Raw genomic sequence first — 18,265 nt, forward strand, 5'->3', positions numbered from 1 at the left:
AAAAGGTAGATGCCAGCTGTTTTCTTAAGAGCTCGCGCGGGCTACGATTGCAATTTCGCAAACCGGTATAAGTTGTATTATTCAGAGTTCGTCCTGCTGTTTCTTAATTTTGAAGGAAAAGTATTGCCGTCATGTCGTGGAATCCGGATGAAAGCTTGGAAGAAAGCGATGAAGAGGAGGAGTCAGTGGGAGCTAAAGGCCGTGAAGCTTATATTTTTGTTGTCGATGCACTTCTGTTTAGAAGTTACGAACATTTCGAAGAGTGCCTTGCAATAATCCGGGACGCCCTCCTAAACGGCGTATTGACACGCGGGAAGGATCTCATTGGAATGGTTCTCGCTAACACGGAGCATAGTCCCCCGCCAAAGGATTCCACGGGCATGGAGAACATTGTGCCGCATAAAAACACGGCCGTCTTCATTCCGCTGCGTCCTCTATCCAAAGAGGCTGTGCAGTACTACTTGAATTTCCAATCGCCCGACCACTTTGACTTCGAAAACAAGTACGGATGCCAGGAAGGCAGCTTCGCCAACACCATGTGGCTTTGCACGAACATGTTCCAGCAATGTGGCTACAAGCTCTCTTTGCCAGCCATCATCTACTTCACCGACCGGACGTCCCCGCACGAAGTCAATTCGCCGGAATTCCAGCAGGCCATGCGGAAAGCTAAAGACTTGAACGAAATCGGTGTCGACTTCACCGTTTGCCCAATGTCGGACCAGTTCGATTACAATCTTTTCTACAGAGAGTTTTTCTGCACAGTGACGGACACAGACTTGGACAGCTACAACCCAGACGACCCGAGGCGGGTTAGGGCGGTGATTGCGAATAGGATGATCCGTCGGAATTTCCAAACCCATTGCAATGCTTACGTTCGCTGGAAGATTAGCGACGATCTAAACATCGCGGTGGGTATTTATAATTTTTACAAACGACATGTCTACCCGAAGCCAGTCACTTTGTTCCGAGAGGACAATTCGCTGATTGAGACAAAACGGTCCTATAAGATTCTGTCGATGGATGACTGTGAGGCACGGATTTGTCTGCCGAACGAGCAAAGGTAAGCGCCTGCGTATATGGTAACAACAGGTTGTGTCAGCTGATTACAGACTCTCTTTAAAGGTGATGTTAGTCATTTTTTATGCTAAGGCAAGGCTTGTCTATAGATAGTCCACTTGTTCCCCTTCTTATCTTCTCATGGCTGTGATAATCGTTCCTCGCTGGCCCATGCAGTGCGCCACCACTGACGGTCCGATCAAAAACTTGTGCTTCTCATTGTTAGCGAGAAACGCTGACCAATTTCGCGGTACCTAGTTTCATTTTGATGATAAGCGTCATTTTGCGTCGATGGATCTTCCCGGATGGTGTAGCCTTCTTATCAGCTATCTCATTTGATTGATGCACTTACCTCTCGGACCCAGCAGCAGTGAATTGTAGTTCGTTATCGGAGAATAGAGAGATGAAGACCCACAGGTCCTAGCAGCTATGGTAATTGATGTCCCTACCTTTACTTCGAGTTAATATCAATGCGATGGCACTCAGTATGCCCAGTACTGCTTGCCGTAACTTCATTGGAATAGCGACACGTTGGTCAGGCAATTTTTAGGCGGCATAATACACCGTATGGTATCTTTTTTTAGTATATAAATCTAACGCATTTACAGACATAGACATATTGTTCTTCTTCTTCTTCTGTGCTTGTGTCATGTAAATGTGCCTCTATCAGACATCAGACAGACGAATGTCTGCGTTAGGCAAATGTCTGTTTCAGATGAATATCTTTTTTTTTTTGTGCGTACACGGAGGTGGAAAATCTTAGAAAGACACGTCCGCCGCCCGAACGGCGGAACAACAGCGGGGCGTGTGGGATTCACACCCACTAAAAACCACCCCCGGTCTTTCCAGCCCCAGCCCCGCGGGACCACCATTGAGGTATTACTTCGCGGGGTAGGTTTGCTCTTAGGCACTCATCCTTCTCCTATTCCTCCTTCTTTGTTCTTTCAGCAACTCCTCCTGCATTTGGATGATTGCGGAGCTAACCGCAAGCCACTTCTCCTCGGACTCCAGCATCTCAGTAACTAAGCTCTCCGGGGTCCCGCTCCTGCCCAGCACCTGGTTTAAGCTCCTTCTCTCCATCGCAAATCGTGGGCAGTGAAACATCACATGCTCTGGATCCTCCGGTATGCCATCGCATCTGGGACAGTTCGGAGAATCATCCAACCCAAAGCGGTGCAGATACTGCCTGTAGCAACCACCGTGTCCCGTGAGGAACTGGGTAATGTGGCAGTTGGTATCCCCATGTTTTCGCTCAAGCCACACCCTAATGTTGGGAATGAGCCTGTGCGTCCACCGACCTATCGCAGACTCGTCCCATCTGCGTTGCCAGAGATCAAGCGACTCTGACCTTGCCGCATTTCTACGCTGTGCATGCCCCTCCATATGTCTTGCATTGTACAGGACACTCATTTCTTTGGCCAGAATGTCAACCGGGATCATGCCTGCCACCACCAATACTGCCTCATCTGATGTGGTTCTAAAAGCACTGCAAACCCTCAAAGCCATCCGCCGGTAAACCGAGTTCACCTGCTTCCGTCTCTGAGAGTTTGCAAGCGCCTCCGCCCACACAGGCGACGAGTAGAGCAGGATGGAGCGCACCACTCCGGCTAGCACCAACCTCCGGCAATGTTTCGGCCCACCAATATTTGGCAACATTTTTGCAAGTGCCGTGGTGGCACTGGCTGCCTTTTGGCATGCATACTCTAGGTGCTCCCTAAAACTCAATTTGGTGTCAATTATTACCCCCAGGTATTTGATAGCCGGCTTTGATACGACCGTATGTCCACCGACCTCCACTTTTACAGTATTATTTTTCCTGCGTTTCGTTATCAAGACCGCTTCCGTTTTCGCGTCCGCCAAGACAAGCCCGGCCTTTTCTAGCCAGGACTTTACCGCTCTCACTGTTTCCGTTGCGTAAACCTCCACATCTTCTGGGCGTTTTGCTGCAACAACCACAGCTAGGTCATCAGCAAAGCCGACAATCGTAGTCCCCTCTGGGACGGGAAGAGCAAGCACCCCATTATACATGATATTCCACAACAGGGGACCAAGTACCGATTCCTGTGGTACCCCGGCTGTGACAATGTACTCTTTGGGGCCCTCATCCGTCCCGTACCAGAGAGTCCTCTCTGAGAGGTAGTTTTCCACCAAATTCGCTAAGTATCCGGGGACACCTATGTCAGCCAACGCCCCTTTAATTCTATTCCAGTTGGCCGAGTTGAATGCGTTTTTGACATCCAATGCCACCACGGCACAGCAGCCGCCAGAAATCAGTGCACCTTTTGCCAGGTTTACCACCATGCCAATTGCGTCCACCGTAGAGTGGGCGCGTCGGAAACCAAACTGGCGTTCCGACAAACCATTGTTGGCTTCGACGATGGGCAGGAGTCTGTTGTAGATGACTCTCTCCATCATCTTCCCCATTGTATCCAACAGGCAGATAGGACGATACGACGCTGGGTTTCCAGGTTGCTTGCCAGGCTTCGGAAGCAACACTAACTTTTGCTTTTTCCACTGGGCAGGGAATATTCCTTCTTTTAGGCACGCCTCGAAGGTGTTGGCGAAAAGGTCGGGCCTAGTCTTCACTGCCAGTTTCAAAGCTCGGTTGGGGATGCCATCCAAACCTGGGGCCTTGTTGTCACCGAACCTACCACATATTTCCCGCAGCTCCTCCACAGTTACAGGCGGTATTATGCCGTCATTTGGCTGGACAAAAACTTTCCTTCCCCTATTTTCGTGGTGAGGGAACAGAGTGGTAACAATCTGTTTCAGGAGGCGCGGACAGGTCACCTGGGGTGATTTCCGCAGCCTTTTCATCACCACTCTGTAAGCCTCGCCCCAAGGGTTTATGTCGGCATGGTCGCACAGCTGTTTGAAGCAATTCTTTTTGCTCCTCCGAATGGCTTCCTTTAGGCGGCCACGCAATTGCTTGTGTGCCCTCCTCTCGACCGTCGCCACCGGGTTTTCCCCTGAGCCTCTGGCAAAGCCTCCTTGCCCGAAAACATGCGGTTCGCAAACTTGCGATTTCGTTGTTCCACCAGTAGTTGGGTTGCCTACTGGGGAGCAATCGCCTTCTGGGCATAGTAGCATCGCATGCTTCCGTCACCCATCGAGTGATCTGCGTGGCTTTCTCTCCAGCCGTACCATTCAGGGATATGTCGGATTTGAGCACCGCGGAAAACGTGTCCCCCTCGAACGCTTTCACTGTCCAGCCAAGCATACCACCCGGCATTTTGCGAAAACTCTTTTTCGAGCTCGATCCGCCCTTGATCTCTATGCAGATTGCCTGGTGGTCGCTGTGAGTATAGTCCTCACTGACATGCCAAGCGATTCTACTGGCTAAAGTGGCACTCACGTATGTCAGGTCCACTATAGACCCCAGGCCCCTTCCCCGGAAAGATGAATATCTGCTTCTGAGCCTGAATAACAATACCTCCTCAAATCCCCTTTGACAATCAGGTGAGAGTGAATACTGAAGCCATTCATAAGAGAGTCCTCTGTAACACCTATAAAAGGAAAATGAATGGCGCAATAAACATAGCTAGCAGAGTCTTGAAGATGAAGCATCAACAATGAAAGAATGCTGCAGAGAGGCTTCACTCCAAGCAAATTAGCAACATATCAGGTTTTCTCTCTGCGGCGAGCGATGGAAAAGTTGTGGAAATATGGCTTATGTTGGCATAGTCAGGGTTAAACTGTACATAGTTATGATAGAATACGATATCCCAACCAAATTGATAAGAGTGACTAGGCTGACCCTGATCAATGTGCGAGGCCAGATAAAATCAAAAGGACTACCCTCGGGACAATTCAAATTCAACAACGGTCTAAGACAAAGGGATGAAATATCATGCATCCTCTTTAACCTGACCCTGAAAAAAGGGATCCGCGGTGCTGATATTAATGCGAGCGGCATCATCCTCTTTTAGGTCACCCAACTATTGTCCAATGCTGACGATATTTGCGCTATGGGGAGTACTATCCTTAATGTACAATCTATATTCATCTAGGCCGAGCATGCGACGCGAGATTTTGGGTTACGCGTTAATGAAGGCAAGACGAAATGCAAGCTGCCAACCAAAGAAACAACAGCATCAAATCGCACTGGTCAAATGTGAACAAGAAAGACTTACCTTTATTGCTGTTTGTTGTAGTTTCCTTAGACTACAACATTGTGACTGTCGATAATTTCCCAATTAGGATCGATAACAGCTCTTCTTTTTTCTTCAGCATTTGCCCCGTTCACAAACGGGGTCGGCTCATGATCGGTTTCGCCATTTTATTTTATCAAATGTCTGATCTGGATGCAATCGTGAGGGTTTTAAATCCCCATCCAGCGTATCAAACCACCGTTGTTTCGGCCGGCCTTTTGGTCGCTTACCATCGATTTCGATGTTCAGACCAATCTTGACAAGTGAAATCTCGTTAGCATGAATTACGTGATCATACCATCCGAGACGCAACTCCATGTCGATCACGGATATCCGCAACATCTACGTCTCCATTACCACAAGAGTCTCTTCATTCTCTTTTATAGTCGGCCAACACTTAGAACGATGTCCGGATAGCTGAGTGGTTAGAGTACATAGCTGTCATACGGAAGGTCGCGGTTCAAATCTCACCGGTGGCAGTGGAATTTGTATCGGGATTTGACATCGGATACCAATCGACTCAACTGCGAATAAGTGCCTGAGTCAAATCAGGATAATAATCTCGGGCGAGCACAATGCTGTGCGCAACCATGGGGATGCCCTATCATGCGTCCTCTTTAACCTGGCCCTCGAGAAAGTGATCCGAGATGCTGATGTAAATGCAAGAGGTACGATCCTCTTTAAGTCCACCCAACTACTGGCCTAAGCTGACGATATCGACATCATGGGAGGAACGACCCGAGACGTACAAGCTGCCTTCATCCAGATCAAGCAGGTGGCACGAGATCTTGGACTGCACATCAGGCAAGACAAAATATATGGTGACAACGTCAGCACCAAAAACTAACCAACCAACAACATCAAATTGCACTGGTCAAACGGGAAGAATAAAAATAGGAGACTACAGCTTTAGGACAGTCGATAATTTCTCCTATCTATAGTCGAAAATCAATTGGGTTCTTAGTAAGAAAAATTGCGAACACTTGGCCGCGTTCGAGAGTAGAATCCTCCGAAAAATTTTTGGCCCCCTACATGAGGATGGACGATTCCGTAGCCTACATAACGACGAAATCTATGAGCGATACCATGACAGTCCGGTTGTGGATAAAATCCGGCTCAATAGGTTACGGTGGGCGGGTCACTTAATCCGTATGGATGAGGATGATCCCACCCGGAAAGTCTATAAGGACAATATCTATGGTAGAAAAAGAAGACGACGCAGACCCTGCTTAAGATGGAGCGATGGCATAGGCCAGGACGGCAGACAGCTTTTAAGGATATCAAATTGGTGAACCTCGCGCAAAACCGGGATGTCTGGAGTTCCTTATTAAGGCAGGCCTAGACCGGATACCGGTTGTTGCGCAGTTGATAATGATGATGAGCGCAATGCTGACCACATTCCCTCCTACAGGCTATCCTGTATGGTACCGTTACGGTCTTGAATGAAGTGCTCTAACACACTTCAAGACCGGAATCCAATGGGATTGTTGCGCCAACGATTATTGTTATTATTATATAACACTCCGAAACATAGAGAGCGACAGAACGGACATTGCGGTAAATTTTAAATTTATTTAACATCTGTATAAAGCAGTGTATAGGGAGCCGGACTTGGGATGTCCCGTGTGACGATGTCCATAATCAGAACAAAGAGGAATGGTGAGAGGGCGCTTCCTTAATGAACACCAATAGAGACACAAAGCGGTTTTGATTCACCCGCCACACTTCGAAATTTACTTTTCGGATCGTGGTAGAGCAATTGAATCCAGCGCACGAGTTCTTCTGGCACTAAGTGTTGTCGTAGAGCATACCAGATGAGTTCGTGCGGCACACGATCAAATGCTTTCTCCAGATCCAGAAATGTAATGTAACCGCGCAGGGTGTATTGTGTCAGTAGTTCCGCAATTCTTGACAAATCCGGCTTGATTCATGGTTATTTCAAGGATTTCGCGAATACGGTTGTCAGGAATGCGTTCAAATCTATTTCGCTCGAAACGTCTCACCAGACGGCCAAAGCTCTTACTTTACAATTCAATGATCTTGTCAGTTCTCATTTATTCCCCGGAAGCTTGGATGCTGAGCAAGAAAAATTGTGAATTCTTAGCCATGTTCGAGAGGAGAACGCGTCAAAGAATTTTGGCCGCCTACAGAAGGGTAGACGATTCCGTAGAATATATACCAACGAAACTTATGAGCGATACTACGACGTCTGGTCATTTAATCTGTATTGGCAAGGATGATAGAGCACAATAATATAATAATAATAATAAATAATAATAAATAGGCAATATCCATGTTAGAAAAAGAAGACTAGCGTATGTCAAATACCAGACAGCTCTTAGAAATATCGAATTATTGGACCTTGGTGCAAATCGAGATGTCTGGAGTTCTTTACCATCGCAAGCCTACACCGGATATCGATTATTGCGCGTTGATGGTGATGATTTACAAATCGTTTTTTTCTCATATGTTATGCTATTTATTCTATTGCAAGTGTTACTGTCATGTCTGGTTACAATTTTTACCTAGCATCCTTTTTGCTTAATATCAAAAAATACAAATACACATCTTGCCTCAAGCGATAAAAATCATCGTACAACTATTTTAACCATTGCATTATTTGAAGTGTACTGCATGAAAATTCGATCAATTTCAACATAGTGATGGCAAAGGAATATCGACAAGCAACTCTAAGTGTAATGCCACCGGCAAAAGGTAAAAAAAACTTGAACCGATTCTAACTAGCTGAACTCGTAAAAAATCGAAGTGTGCAGTCCACCATATCCTGTAAAGTTACAAACAAGCCGGAAACCGAAAGGTTTTGTTGATTTTTATATGCAAGAATATTTGAGTACATGAAGGTTCCATTTCTTGTTCAATGTAGTACCAAAATTTGGTCTGCTAGGAAGTAGTAACTCAACGTGAAAGAAGTAAGTTTGACCTAGTATAACTTTGTTAATAATAATAGGATTTTGACCAAATTTTCTAATATAATGCTCCATATTCTACGGATTTTATGGATCTAGGATGAAATTAGAGTGGGTCACACCAAAACTACTTCTCTATAGACGGCTTTACAAGATGAATAGAATAGTGATTCTCTATTACGCGGAAACTTGTATGTTAACCAAGTACTGACATTCAACCAACAAACAAATATCCTAAAATCACAACAAGTACAATGACTCTAGTCACCAGAATTGTAAAATTTTTTATTATCTTGTTCCTTTTTTGTGTTCGGACGACTCAGCTGTCATAGTAGATGGTTGCAGTTCAAATCTCACTGGAGGCAGAGAGATTTATATTGGGGACTGACTATCGAATTTGAAAGTAATGTCCATGTTTTTTTTTACAGTTAATATTTAAGTTAAGAAAATAACTAAGTGTTTTTCCTTATACTGTAAATATTTTTATTTTTCTTCTGCATACAATTGTTTCGGAGACCACGTGCCTCCTTCCTCAGTGCTAGTACCTAATTAGTTAACTTGTTTTAACCTACCCCTATTTATATCATAGCTTTTTTTTGTTATTTGCTGCATACCATTTTTACCAGGGTCGCTGCGCAATTTCCTTTATCGTGATTTAAGGTTACCTACCTCCCTTCTTTGATAATGCATATGCTTTCCACTGCATTTAAAAGGTGGGTTTTCCGCCCCCGCTTTATAACATTCACATTGTCCATCGTTAGGGTATGTCCATCTTCCGCCATAAGTCTTGCTACCATTGATTTGGTGTTTCGAGGGCCGTCGCTTTTTCGTTTGGTGTACTCTCTTGTTCCTCGAATCTTGTGGTCACTAGCCTATTAGTTTGACCAATATAGACTTTTCCACATTCTGGACAACTGACCTTATAGATTCCACTCATCTCTTCTTTTTTCAATTTGTCTTTAGTTGAACCTAGCTTAGTCCTCAGTTGTCTGTTAGCGCTTGTACTTACTATTTCGATGTTGTGTTTTGAAAGCGTATTCGTTATTTTGCTCGTTAGCGAAGAAAATGTAATGCTCGCTCTGATAGGAAGATTATCCCTTTTTTTAAGGTTTTGTGTGAAACAAAACCTTATTAGAATGGTGACGGTGTCTGTCTGTCCGTCTGTCCGTCTGTCTGTCTGTCTGTCTGTCTGTCTGTCTGTCTGTCTGTCTGTCTGTCTGTCTGTCACACCCGATTTATTCGGAAACGGCTAGACCGATTGTCACGAAAATTGGTGAGAGTATGTAATCTGGTGATCCCTTTACATGCAGTAAGTGGCGCCATCTTGCGTTAAGTTTAAGGGGGGGCTCTCCGTACATGTGAATGGAGGGTGCAAATTTTTTTTTCACAGAATGTAGCCAAGTAGGGTATCAAATGAAAGGTCTCAATTAGCACTTTTCGAATCTGGTTCAATATTTGATATTAGATGAAACATAGGGGAGTAAGGGTTGAAAATATGACCCACAAAAAGTGTAACAGGTCTCGTTCTCAGAACCTATCCAACCGAAAAATCTGGAAAAAATCACAGTGGTGCACCTCTACGAAATCTAGGCCTCAAAATATATCCGGTTCCGATATCTGTACAAATAAAGTTAATAATAGTATATTTCCACATTTTAGAAATTTACCCGGCACCCCCCCTTATGTTCATCCCAGAAATACAAAATTTGGCATGAGTGTAACGGAGAATATAATGCACAGTTTGGTCAAGTTTGAAGAAAATCCAACTATTATTAACAAAGTTATTGGGGGTGAAACTTTACAATTTTTTGTGAATTTCGTGCACTCTACAACCCGCATGACGTCATCATCACATATCAATTCGTCAATACCACAACGAAATGAATTCTCATGAATTGGGTCGCAGACAATTATTTTGTTTTAGTTTTTTAGTTATTTGTCAACCAGACATGTGTATATGTAGGTATATACTATATGCGTGCTAATGAACTTTGCGGCTAGTGCCTAATTCAGATAGATATAAGACGTAAATCGGAAATATGGGTACGATAAATTTAGATACGTGTACAGCAGGTAATAGGCAGTTTGTTTGTTTAGGGTGAGCGTGATATCTATGGCTCTAATATGTACGTATGTCTCGTAGTTTGGAAAAATATGAAGGATTATGTTGGATTTGTAGCTATATACGGACAGAGAAATGTGCGTCTCTTACATAAGATGAACACAAAACCTTTATACCCGAAGCGCGAGCTTCCGGTATTCCGACTTGTTGCTGTTTGTGGAGCGCTGTGTGTAATATTCTGTCTATTATATCCCTACTATATCCATTTTTCACCGCTGTGTCTTTTATGTAAATTATTTCTTTTTTGAAGTGCTCTTCCGTCAATGCTGTCACTAGCAACCGATGTATCATACTGTAGTAAGCCGCCATTTTCTGCCCATATGTATGATTCGACGTCCTCGGTATGGAACGCTGTGTGTGAGTTTTCTTTCTGAATATGTCGAACTCGAGTTTATTGTTGTTTCTTATTATTGCTAGGTCCAGAAACGCTATTCGTTAGTCATATTTCTTTTCCATTGTGAAGGTTATGTTGCGGTGTATGTTGTTTATTGCTTCTAGTGTTTTCTCGATGTCTTCGTTTGGGATTGTAACCAATATGTCGTCCACGTAACGTGCCCAAAATGTTGGCATGATGCCCCGTTTTTCAATTTCTTTTTCTATGCTTTTCATGAAGATTTCGCTTATCAATAGGGATAACGGGTTCCCCATTGCAGTTCCTGAGGTGGTTTTGTAAAGTTGGTCTCTACAGATGAAGTAGGTCTCATTCATGCAGAGAGCTGCTAGCTTTACGTAGATTTTCGCGAGAGAAAAAAATCGGTGGTTTGTTCACATATTTCCGATTTAGTTCGTTCCCAAAAGCATATATACGATAGATGCAGTACGTGTATTGAATACCGCTGTTGATGATATTGATGTATAAACGATTAAAAACCCAAAACGAAAATTTCCCTGCGACCCCCCATTCATATGAGCTCACTTTGTTGTGTTGTTTACGAATTGATATGTCATTATGACGTCATACACGTTTTAGAATGCACGAAATTAATATAAGATGTGTAACTTTCACCTTCCATAACTTTGTTATTAATAGCTGGATTTCCTTCAAACTTTGCAAAGCTATACCCTATGTTATTTCTTATATTATTGTCATACATAGTTGATGTACTTAGAAGACATCAAGCTGTATGCTGGTACAGATGACTAACTTATTATTCTGTTGCGAATATTAAACATGTTTAGCCGTGATATTTGGTTGGAATTTGGTTCAGACAAGCGCTAAACCCAAGCCATCCGCAAAGAAGTCTATTCTATAAATACCTAGGAATTTTGGAGAAGTCTATTCTATAAATACCTAGGAATTTTGCACGGAAACCATGCTTAAGTTGATGATGATGAAGGGTGTTCTGCTGTTCGAATTCCTAAATTGCATATCTCGGGGGAAAATAAAATAAACACACTTCCCTCGCTTATGCATTCGGGATATTGTTGTGAATGAAGGCCGACTTAGAATACGTCAAGCGGCGGATACGGACTACTATGTGCAAATTCTGAATGTATCATCCAAACTCTGCCGTGGGGCGGATGAACCTGCCTCGTCGTATCGGAGGCAGGGGTGTGGCTGACATTGCTACACAACATCATCGCTAAATGGACTCACTACGCTTTTTTTTACAATAATCAACAGGTGAATCCCTTCCATGCAGCTGTTTTTTTATCCACTAAACTAGGGCTGCAGCTTCTTTTGCATATTTCGGCTTCACATATTGAGAGAAAGACCCAGTGAGCTTGGTAGGCTTTACTGTGAAACTACCTAACTGTTCATTATAAACTTTAATCCTTGGGCCGATAAATCAAGTTTTTTTTGGGACAGTTTATCGGCCCAACATTTAGATATTACTAGAGAATTTTTAGGAATTGAACCTTTTATTTAAAAGTATATACAATGGAATTTCGTTCCACAGAAAATCCATAATAATGTGCGGTGAAAAAATACATTTTTCAAATGAAGAATTACATCATATGAAAACACCAATGGGACCTGGTATTCAATTACTTGGATTCAAACCCCGCGGGACGCTGAAGCAAGAGAATTTCCTGAAAAGTGCAGACTTTTTATATCCGAATGAAAAGTTTTTAGTTGGGTCTACGAAATTGTTTCGTGCGCTTTGGGAGAAATGTCTGGAAAAAAATAAAATAGCCTTCTGCGTGCTGGTAGCGAGGAGAAACGCCTCACCGCAGTATGTTGCACTAATTCCTGTGGAAAATGAAAATAATGAATCAAATATCAATGGAATATGCAATGAAGGCTTTCATATTTGGTACTTTCCAACTCACTCTGACATTCGAAAATTACATTTTGCCGATCGACCTGTTTACGAAGACAGTGCAGAAGAGTTGGATCTAATGACAAAGATTGTAAAAAAATTAAGGATAAAGTATTCACCAGAAAGCTTCAAAGATCCCGCATTGAGTGCTATTCGAGCGAATATTGTAGAGGTAGCTTTTGATATTGAAGCTCAAGACCCTATCGATTTAAATAGCTTAGAATGCATGGGAATTGATGAAGAACGTTTGAATAATATCATACAAAGTTTCAAGGACGACTTACAGCTCATTCAATCGGTAAATGTTTTTTTTTTATTTAAAACAGTATTATCTGTATCTATTTTGATTTTTAGGATCCTGTACCCGAGAATATTCCTCAGAAAAGAAAAGCAGGTGCGAGTCAGAGTCAAAAGACAAAAGTGACGAGAGCTGAAAGCGCTATCTCGAAAGAAGATATTGAACGTTTGATTGCGAATGATACCGTAAGTATTGGTCAATGATTAATTTTACAATTAACTGGTCGAATTTGAGGTAGCAATGATTGTCAAACTATTACAACTTCTCATGACTTGGGGATTTTAAGAGAAACAGTCGGGGAACTGGAAGCTGGACGCTTCAGGTATGAAAGGTTTTGTGGATTTATTTTATAGAAACATTTCAGTGGACATTTTTCCCATTAGAATCGACCACGTAATATATGCATATATTATGTGAGAATATCCAATTTCGCCTGATACTGACATTCAAAGTCTTTCACCTATTATAACTTTGTTGATAATGGTATTTCCCACAAACTTGGTAGGATCACGCTCTACGTCATAGCCTAATTTGCTTCGTGGTTCTAAGATAAACTTAAGGGGAGTTTTACATGCAATTACTAAAAAATATAGTAATATACTATTATTAACTTTTTTTGAACAGATATCGATATGGAGAGTATTTCAGAGCCTAGGCGCCATATTTTTCGATTGGGTACAATCTGGCAATGGGTGAAAGAAATGATCAGCTTGGACCCCGCGTACCCTACCTTTCTAACAAATGCCAAAAACTAAGACCGGCTTCCGAAAGTGCTAAGACTTTTCATTTATTACCCTATAGGTGGCAATGTGTTCAGGCTCGCCTGAGATTATTACCCTGATTTCTCAGGTACTCATTCACAGCTGACTGGTATCCGACGTCAAATCACGATACAAATCCCCATCCCGCAACCTTCCGTACGACAGCCTTGTGCTCTAATCACTCAGCTATCCAGACCCTTAAGGTGGGTTCACAGTCAATTTTCAAAATATTATCTTTTTCTTCAGCCTTTGTCCCGTTCACAAGCTGGGTCGTCGTGATCGGTTTCGTCATTTGGTTCTATCAGAAGCCTCATCTGGATGCAATCACGAGGCTTTCAAATCCCCATCCAGCGTATCAAAACCAAAAGAACGAACTGGTCATCGAATCGCACTGGTCAAACGAAAACAATGAAGATAGAAGACTACAACTTTGAGACCATTGAAAATTTTTCCTATCTAGGGTCGAAAATCACAACCGATAACCGCTATGACGATGAAATTCGCCCACGGTTGTTGCTGCCAACAGAGCCTATTTCACCTTACAAAAACTGTTTCGCTCGAAACGTCTCACCATAGGATCAAAGCTCTTAATGTACAAGACTATGATCTTGCCAGTCCTTATGTATTCTTCGGAAACTTGGGTGCTTAACAAAAAAAAACTTCGAACTCTTCGCCACACGAATTTTTGGCCCCCTAAATGAAGATGGACGATTCCGTAGCCTACATAACGACGAAATCTTTGAGCGATACCACGACCGACTGGTTGTGAATGAAATCCGGCTCAACAGATTGCGGTGGGCGGGTCATGAGAATGATCTAGCCCGGAAAGTCTATAAGGGCAATATCTATGGTAGAAAAAGAAGACAAGGCGGACCCTGCATGAGATGGGATATCGAAATAGAGGACCTCGGCGCAAAACCGGGGTGTCTGGAATTCCTTATTAAGGCAGGCCTAGGCCGGATACTGATTGTTGCGCCATTGATGATGGTGATGATCCAGCGTATCAAGCCAACACTGTTTTGGTCGGCCTTTTGGTCGTTTACCATCGACTTTGATGTTCAAACCATTCTTGGCAAGTGAATTCTCGTTAGCGCGAATTACGTGACCATGCCATCGAGGACGATCAGTGCAATCCTATATTGATCGTGGATATCCTCGTTTCTAATGTAATCAAAACGTGTCACGTCACTAGTCCAACGCACCATCTTCATCTCCATTATCGCATTACGCCGGTCAATGTCTTTTAGAATCAGCCAACACTCAGAACCATAGAAACCGACAGGATGCACTACTATTATTAACTTTATTTGAGCAGATATCGTAACGGCGAGTATTTTGAAGCATGGATACATGTGCACGGGTCACCATGGTTTTTCTCAATTTTTTTGGCTGAGTACTTTCTGAGGAGAGGTCCTTGAAATATTTCCTCCCCTTGGCAACCAATCTCAAAAATAATGTCTACTTCGAAAAGTATTAACCGAAATCTTTCATATGATGCCCCACATGATTATATTCGATGAACAAAAATTTACATCCTCCTTTGGAATGTACGGGGACAGACATAGAATTATAGGATCATGCTACTGCATTCGGTGTTCTTAGGATGGACTCCAGTTTATTTCAAAAGTTGGTAATATGTTATTATTAAGCTTATTTGAGCAGATATCGGAATGGGAGGTATTTTGAGCCTTAGATTTCATAGAAGCGCATTGCCTGGATTTTTTTTTTCATGCTTCGGTTTGGATAGTTTCTCTTCTGTCTCACTTTAAGTTTACACATTTCATTTTGCAATTCACGTAAAAACTAATCTGCCTGTAAAAGTACAAATAATCTTCATAATCACCTGAAGGACACTATCATCAATACGGTAACAAATATAGCTGGAAAAGGAGTCGAAATGGCTGGTTGAACTAGCAACGGAACGGAAGAATGCCGCATACCGAATAATGTTGCATTAGGACGCAGGCACACGCGGAGACTTAATACGATCCCCGGCAGAGAAGCGACTTCACAAACGGAAAAAGGAAAAGACAAATCTTGACTGACGGTTTCGTCCAGGGCAGAGGCAACTCATCAGACGCTGCCCCACCTCTGTCAGAGGGAACAGCGTGGCGGAAAGTGGTGGCAGGTGGTAATCGCTCCATTTATATATAAACGCAAAAACAACATAAGTTGAAGTGAAATCCGTCCTGAGTTCAAACCTAAACCAGGCCGAAATGAATTTTTTTTTGTTGAGGGCTCGGGACTGCTGAGCAACCAGAATATCGAGTTGGAGGTGTCACCAACTGAAGACGACGGACAAATACTGCCACCACTAAGTATAGAAGAAACAGTCCGTTCATCGATCTAAAAATCATAAGTCACCAGGAGCCGATAAATATGAAGGCGACCAATTACACCAAGCGGTTCATCAACTTATGCTCAAGGCGTGTGACAGCGAATCAATGCCTGACGACTGACAACGAGGCATTATCTGTCCCATACATAGAAGCAATTGTAGAGGTATCACGTTGCTGAGTACCATCTATAAGATGTTCCCCGCTATCTTGCTAGTCAGATGCCCATATCAAAGTATAAAAATATAATGGACTACAACTTTAAGACCGTTGATAATTTCTCCTATCTAGGGTCGAACATCACAACCGATAACAGCTACGACGATGAAATCCGTGTACGGTTGGTGGCTGGTAACGGAGCCTATTTCAGCTTAGAAAACGTCTCACCATAGGGTCAAAGCTCTTACTGTACAAGACAATGATCTTGCCAGTCCTCATGTATTCCTCGGAGACTTGGGTTCTTAGCAAGAGAAATTGAGAACTCTTGGCCGCGTTCAAGAGAAAAATCCTCGGAAAAATTTTTGAAGATGGATAATAATAATCGTTGGCGCAACAATCCATATTGGATCAGGGCCTTAGAGTGTGTTAGAGCACTTCATTCAAGACCGAAAGACCGTTAGCACTGCACTCGCTCGAGATTATTGCCCTGATTTGACTCAAATACTCATTCACAGCTGAGTCGACTGGCATCCGACATCCAGTTACGATAACTCCCACCAGTGAGATTCGAACTGCGACGTTCCGCCACGGCAGCTCAGCGCTAAAGCCATTTGAGCCATTCGGGCAGTTATTCAAATAATAAATAAATTTTTGATTAGGGATCTTTTTAAATTTCATATGACATTGACTCATTTTTGTATTATTCTGCATTGCACAATTGTGATGCTATAGTCTGGAAAGAAAGCTCGTATTCAAAATCCTGTCAGAAACTGGTTCCAAGATAATGATAGTTCGCTTTGCAGGAGACGTTAGTAACAGTCCGACGCCGGATTCGTGCCTGCTATCACTAGTTTTTTCAGAGCATAAAACAAAGATTAAAAGAAGTACTCCCCAAAGTCCACTTTCCTAAACACTAGAATATCACACTTTTATTGCCTCCAGCTGTGGAAAGCGAGTATTTTGGGGTTCTCAATATCATTGTCAAGGAGCATGCGCACACTGTAGAAACAAATTATCAACGATTGGCGATAGCAAAGATGGTGAGACGATATTGACGCACTGAAGTTTCCAGATTTGCAGATTACTAACCCACAAATTGCTATCCCTTTTATATAATAATAATCGTTGGCGCAACAATCCAATTGGATCAGGGCATTAAAGTGTGTTAGAGCACTTCATTCAAGATCCTTCCCTTTTATTCGGCTTTGACGGCAAGCAGGGAGCACTTTGAACGTATTCTAAAGCACTAATTCAATGTTTATCTCGCTGCTGTGAGCTTATCACTTGCACAGCGTTATATGTGATGGTAATGAAACTGAAGCACACTTTGACTGTGTGAATGCCCTATACTCATTATCCGCATACTTACGTACATTTAGGTAAGCTGCTCAGTTGTGTTTTTGATGATATATGCGCATAAATAGTGAACCTCTGAATGTTGTAAATATAGGCCATTATACCTATAAATAAATAAAATTGACAGAAAGCTAACATTTCATATTCCTGTGGAAAATACAAATTATGTCTTTCTCTTTTTTTTAGCTGGGGACACTTACCGTCAAGGATCTCAGAGAGTACCTACGAACCAATAATATAGCTGGAATCTCTAGTGCAACAAAACCTGCGCTTATCAGTAAAGTATTATCTTTACATGCACAAGAATAATAAAATTACTATGTTAGATTTAAAGAATCATTTAATTCTAACAAATAAATAATTACAAAGATATATAGAAAGGAACGAAAATAATTACGTTATGATGCAAGTTATATAGAATATAAGAGGCAGCACTAAATTATCGACTTGATCAGTAAATGCTTCTATCAACGAACTAAAAATTATTGCAAATCCCGTTGTTAACTTCGATATTGGATTAAGATGGATATAGCCGAAATGCACAAGCAAGAATACTGCCAAAGTTTGTGCGACCATGTTAGCAATAGTTCCTTCCACTGATTTAGTCGAATCTGAAAGAAAAGTCTATGTTATGTTACGTTTGTTTGAAATATATGTATGTATTAAGAACTTTTTATAATATATTCACAATAAAAAATGGGCCAAGTATTTTATAATAATAATAATAACCGTTGGCGCAACAATCCATATTGGATCAGGGCCTTGAAGTGTGTTAGAGCACTTCATTCAAGACCGTAACGGTACACTACAGAGCACTGTAGGAGGCAATGTGGTC

General features: G+C 42.4%; 2 protein-coding genes across 2 annotated transcripts in view; one reads left to right on the top strand and one right to left on the bottom strand.

Annotated features, from left to right (window-relative positions):
- On the top strand, nucleotides 1-18,129 carry LOC119653386 (ATP-dependent DNA helicase 2 subunit 1). Its single transcript, XM_038057935.1, has 4 exons — nucleotides 1-1,060; nucleotides 12,158-12,818; nucleotides 12,875-13,003; nucleotides 17,617-18,129. Exons 1-4 carry the CDS (start codon nucleotides 132-134, stop codon nucleotides 17,737-17,739), a joined length of 1,842 nt encoding a protein of 613 aa, XP_037913863.1. The 5' UTR covers nucleotides 1-131; the 3' UTR covers nucleotides 17,740-18,129.
- Nucleotides 17,753-18,265, bottom strand: part of LOC119653387 (dolichol kinase) — a 13,997-nt gene continuing 13,484 nt past the window's right edge. The window contains exon 5 of the mRNA XM_038057936.1: nucleotides 17,753-18,041. Coding sequence (XP_037913864.1) covers nucleotides 17,824-18,041 — 218 coding nt within the window. The 3' untranslated portion in view covers nucleotides 17,753-17,823. The remainder of the gene's footprint in view (nucleotides 18,042-18,265) is intronic.

This window comes from Hermetia illucens, chromosome 4, assembly GCF_905115235.1.
Source record: "Hermetia illucens chromosome 4, iHerIll2.2.curated.20191125, whole genome shotgun sequence".
In the NCBI taxonomy this organism is placed as follows: Eukaryota; Metazoa; Arthropoda; class Insecta; order Diptera; family Stratiomyidae; genus Hermetia; species Hermetia illucens.

Bases quoted from the DNA above. Each gene is read 5' to 3' on its own strand.
- LOC119653386 (XM_038057935.1), top strand. From the start codon at position 132: ATGTCGTGGAATCCGGATGAAAGCTTGGAAGAAAGCGATGAAGAGGAG. The intron at 1,061-12,157 runs GTAAGCGCCTGC...TTCGTTCCACAG, and splicing joins TGTCTGCCGAACGAGCAAAG to AAAATCCATAATAATGTGCG. The intron at 12,819-12,874 runs GTAAATGTTTTT...TTTGATTTTTAG, and splicing joins ACTTACAGCTCATTCAATCG to GATCCTGTACCCGAGAATAT.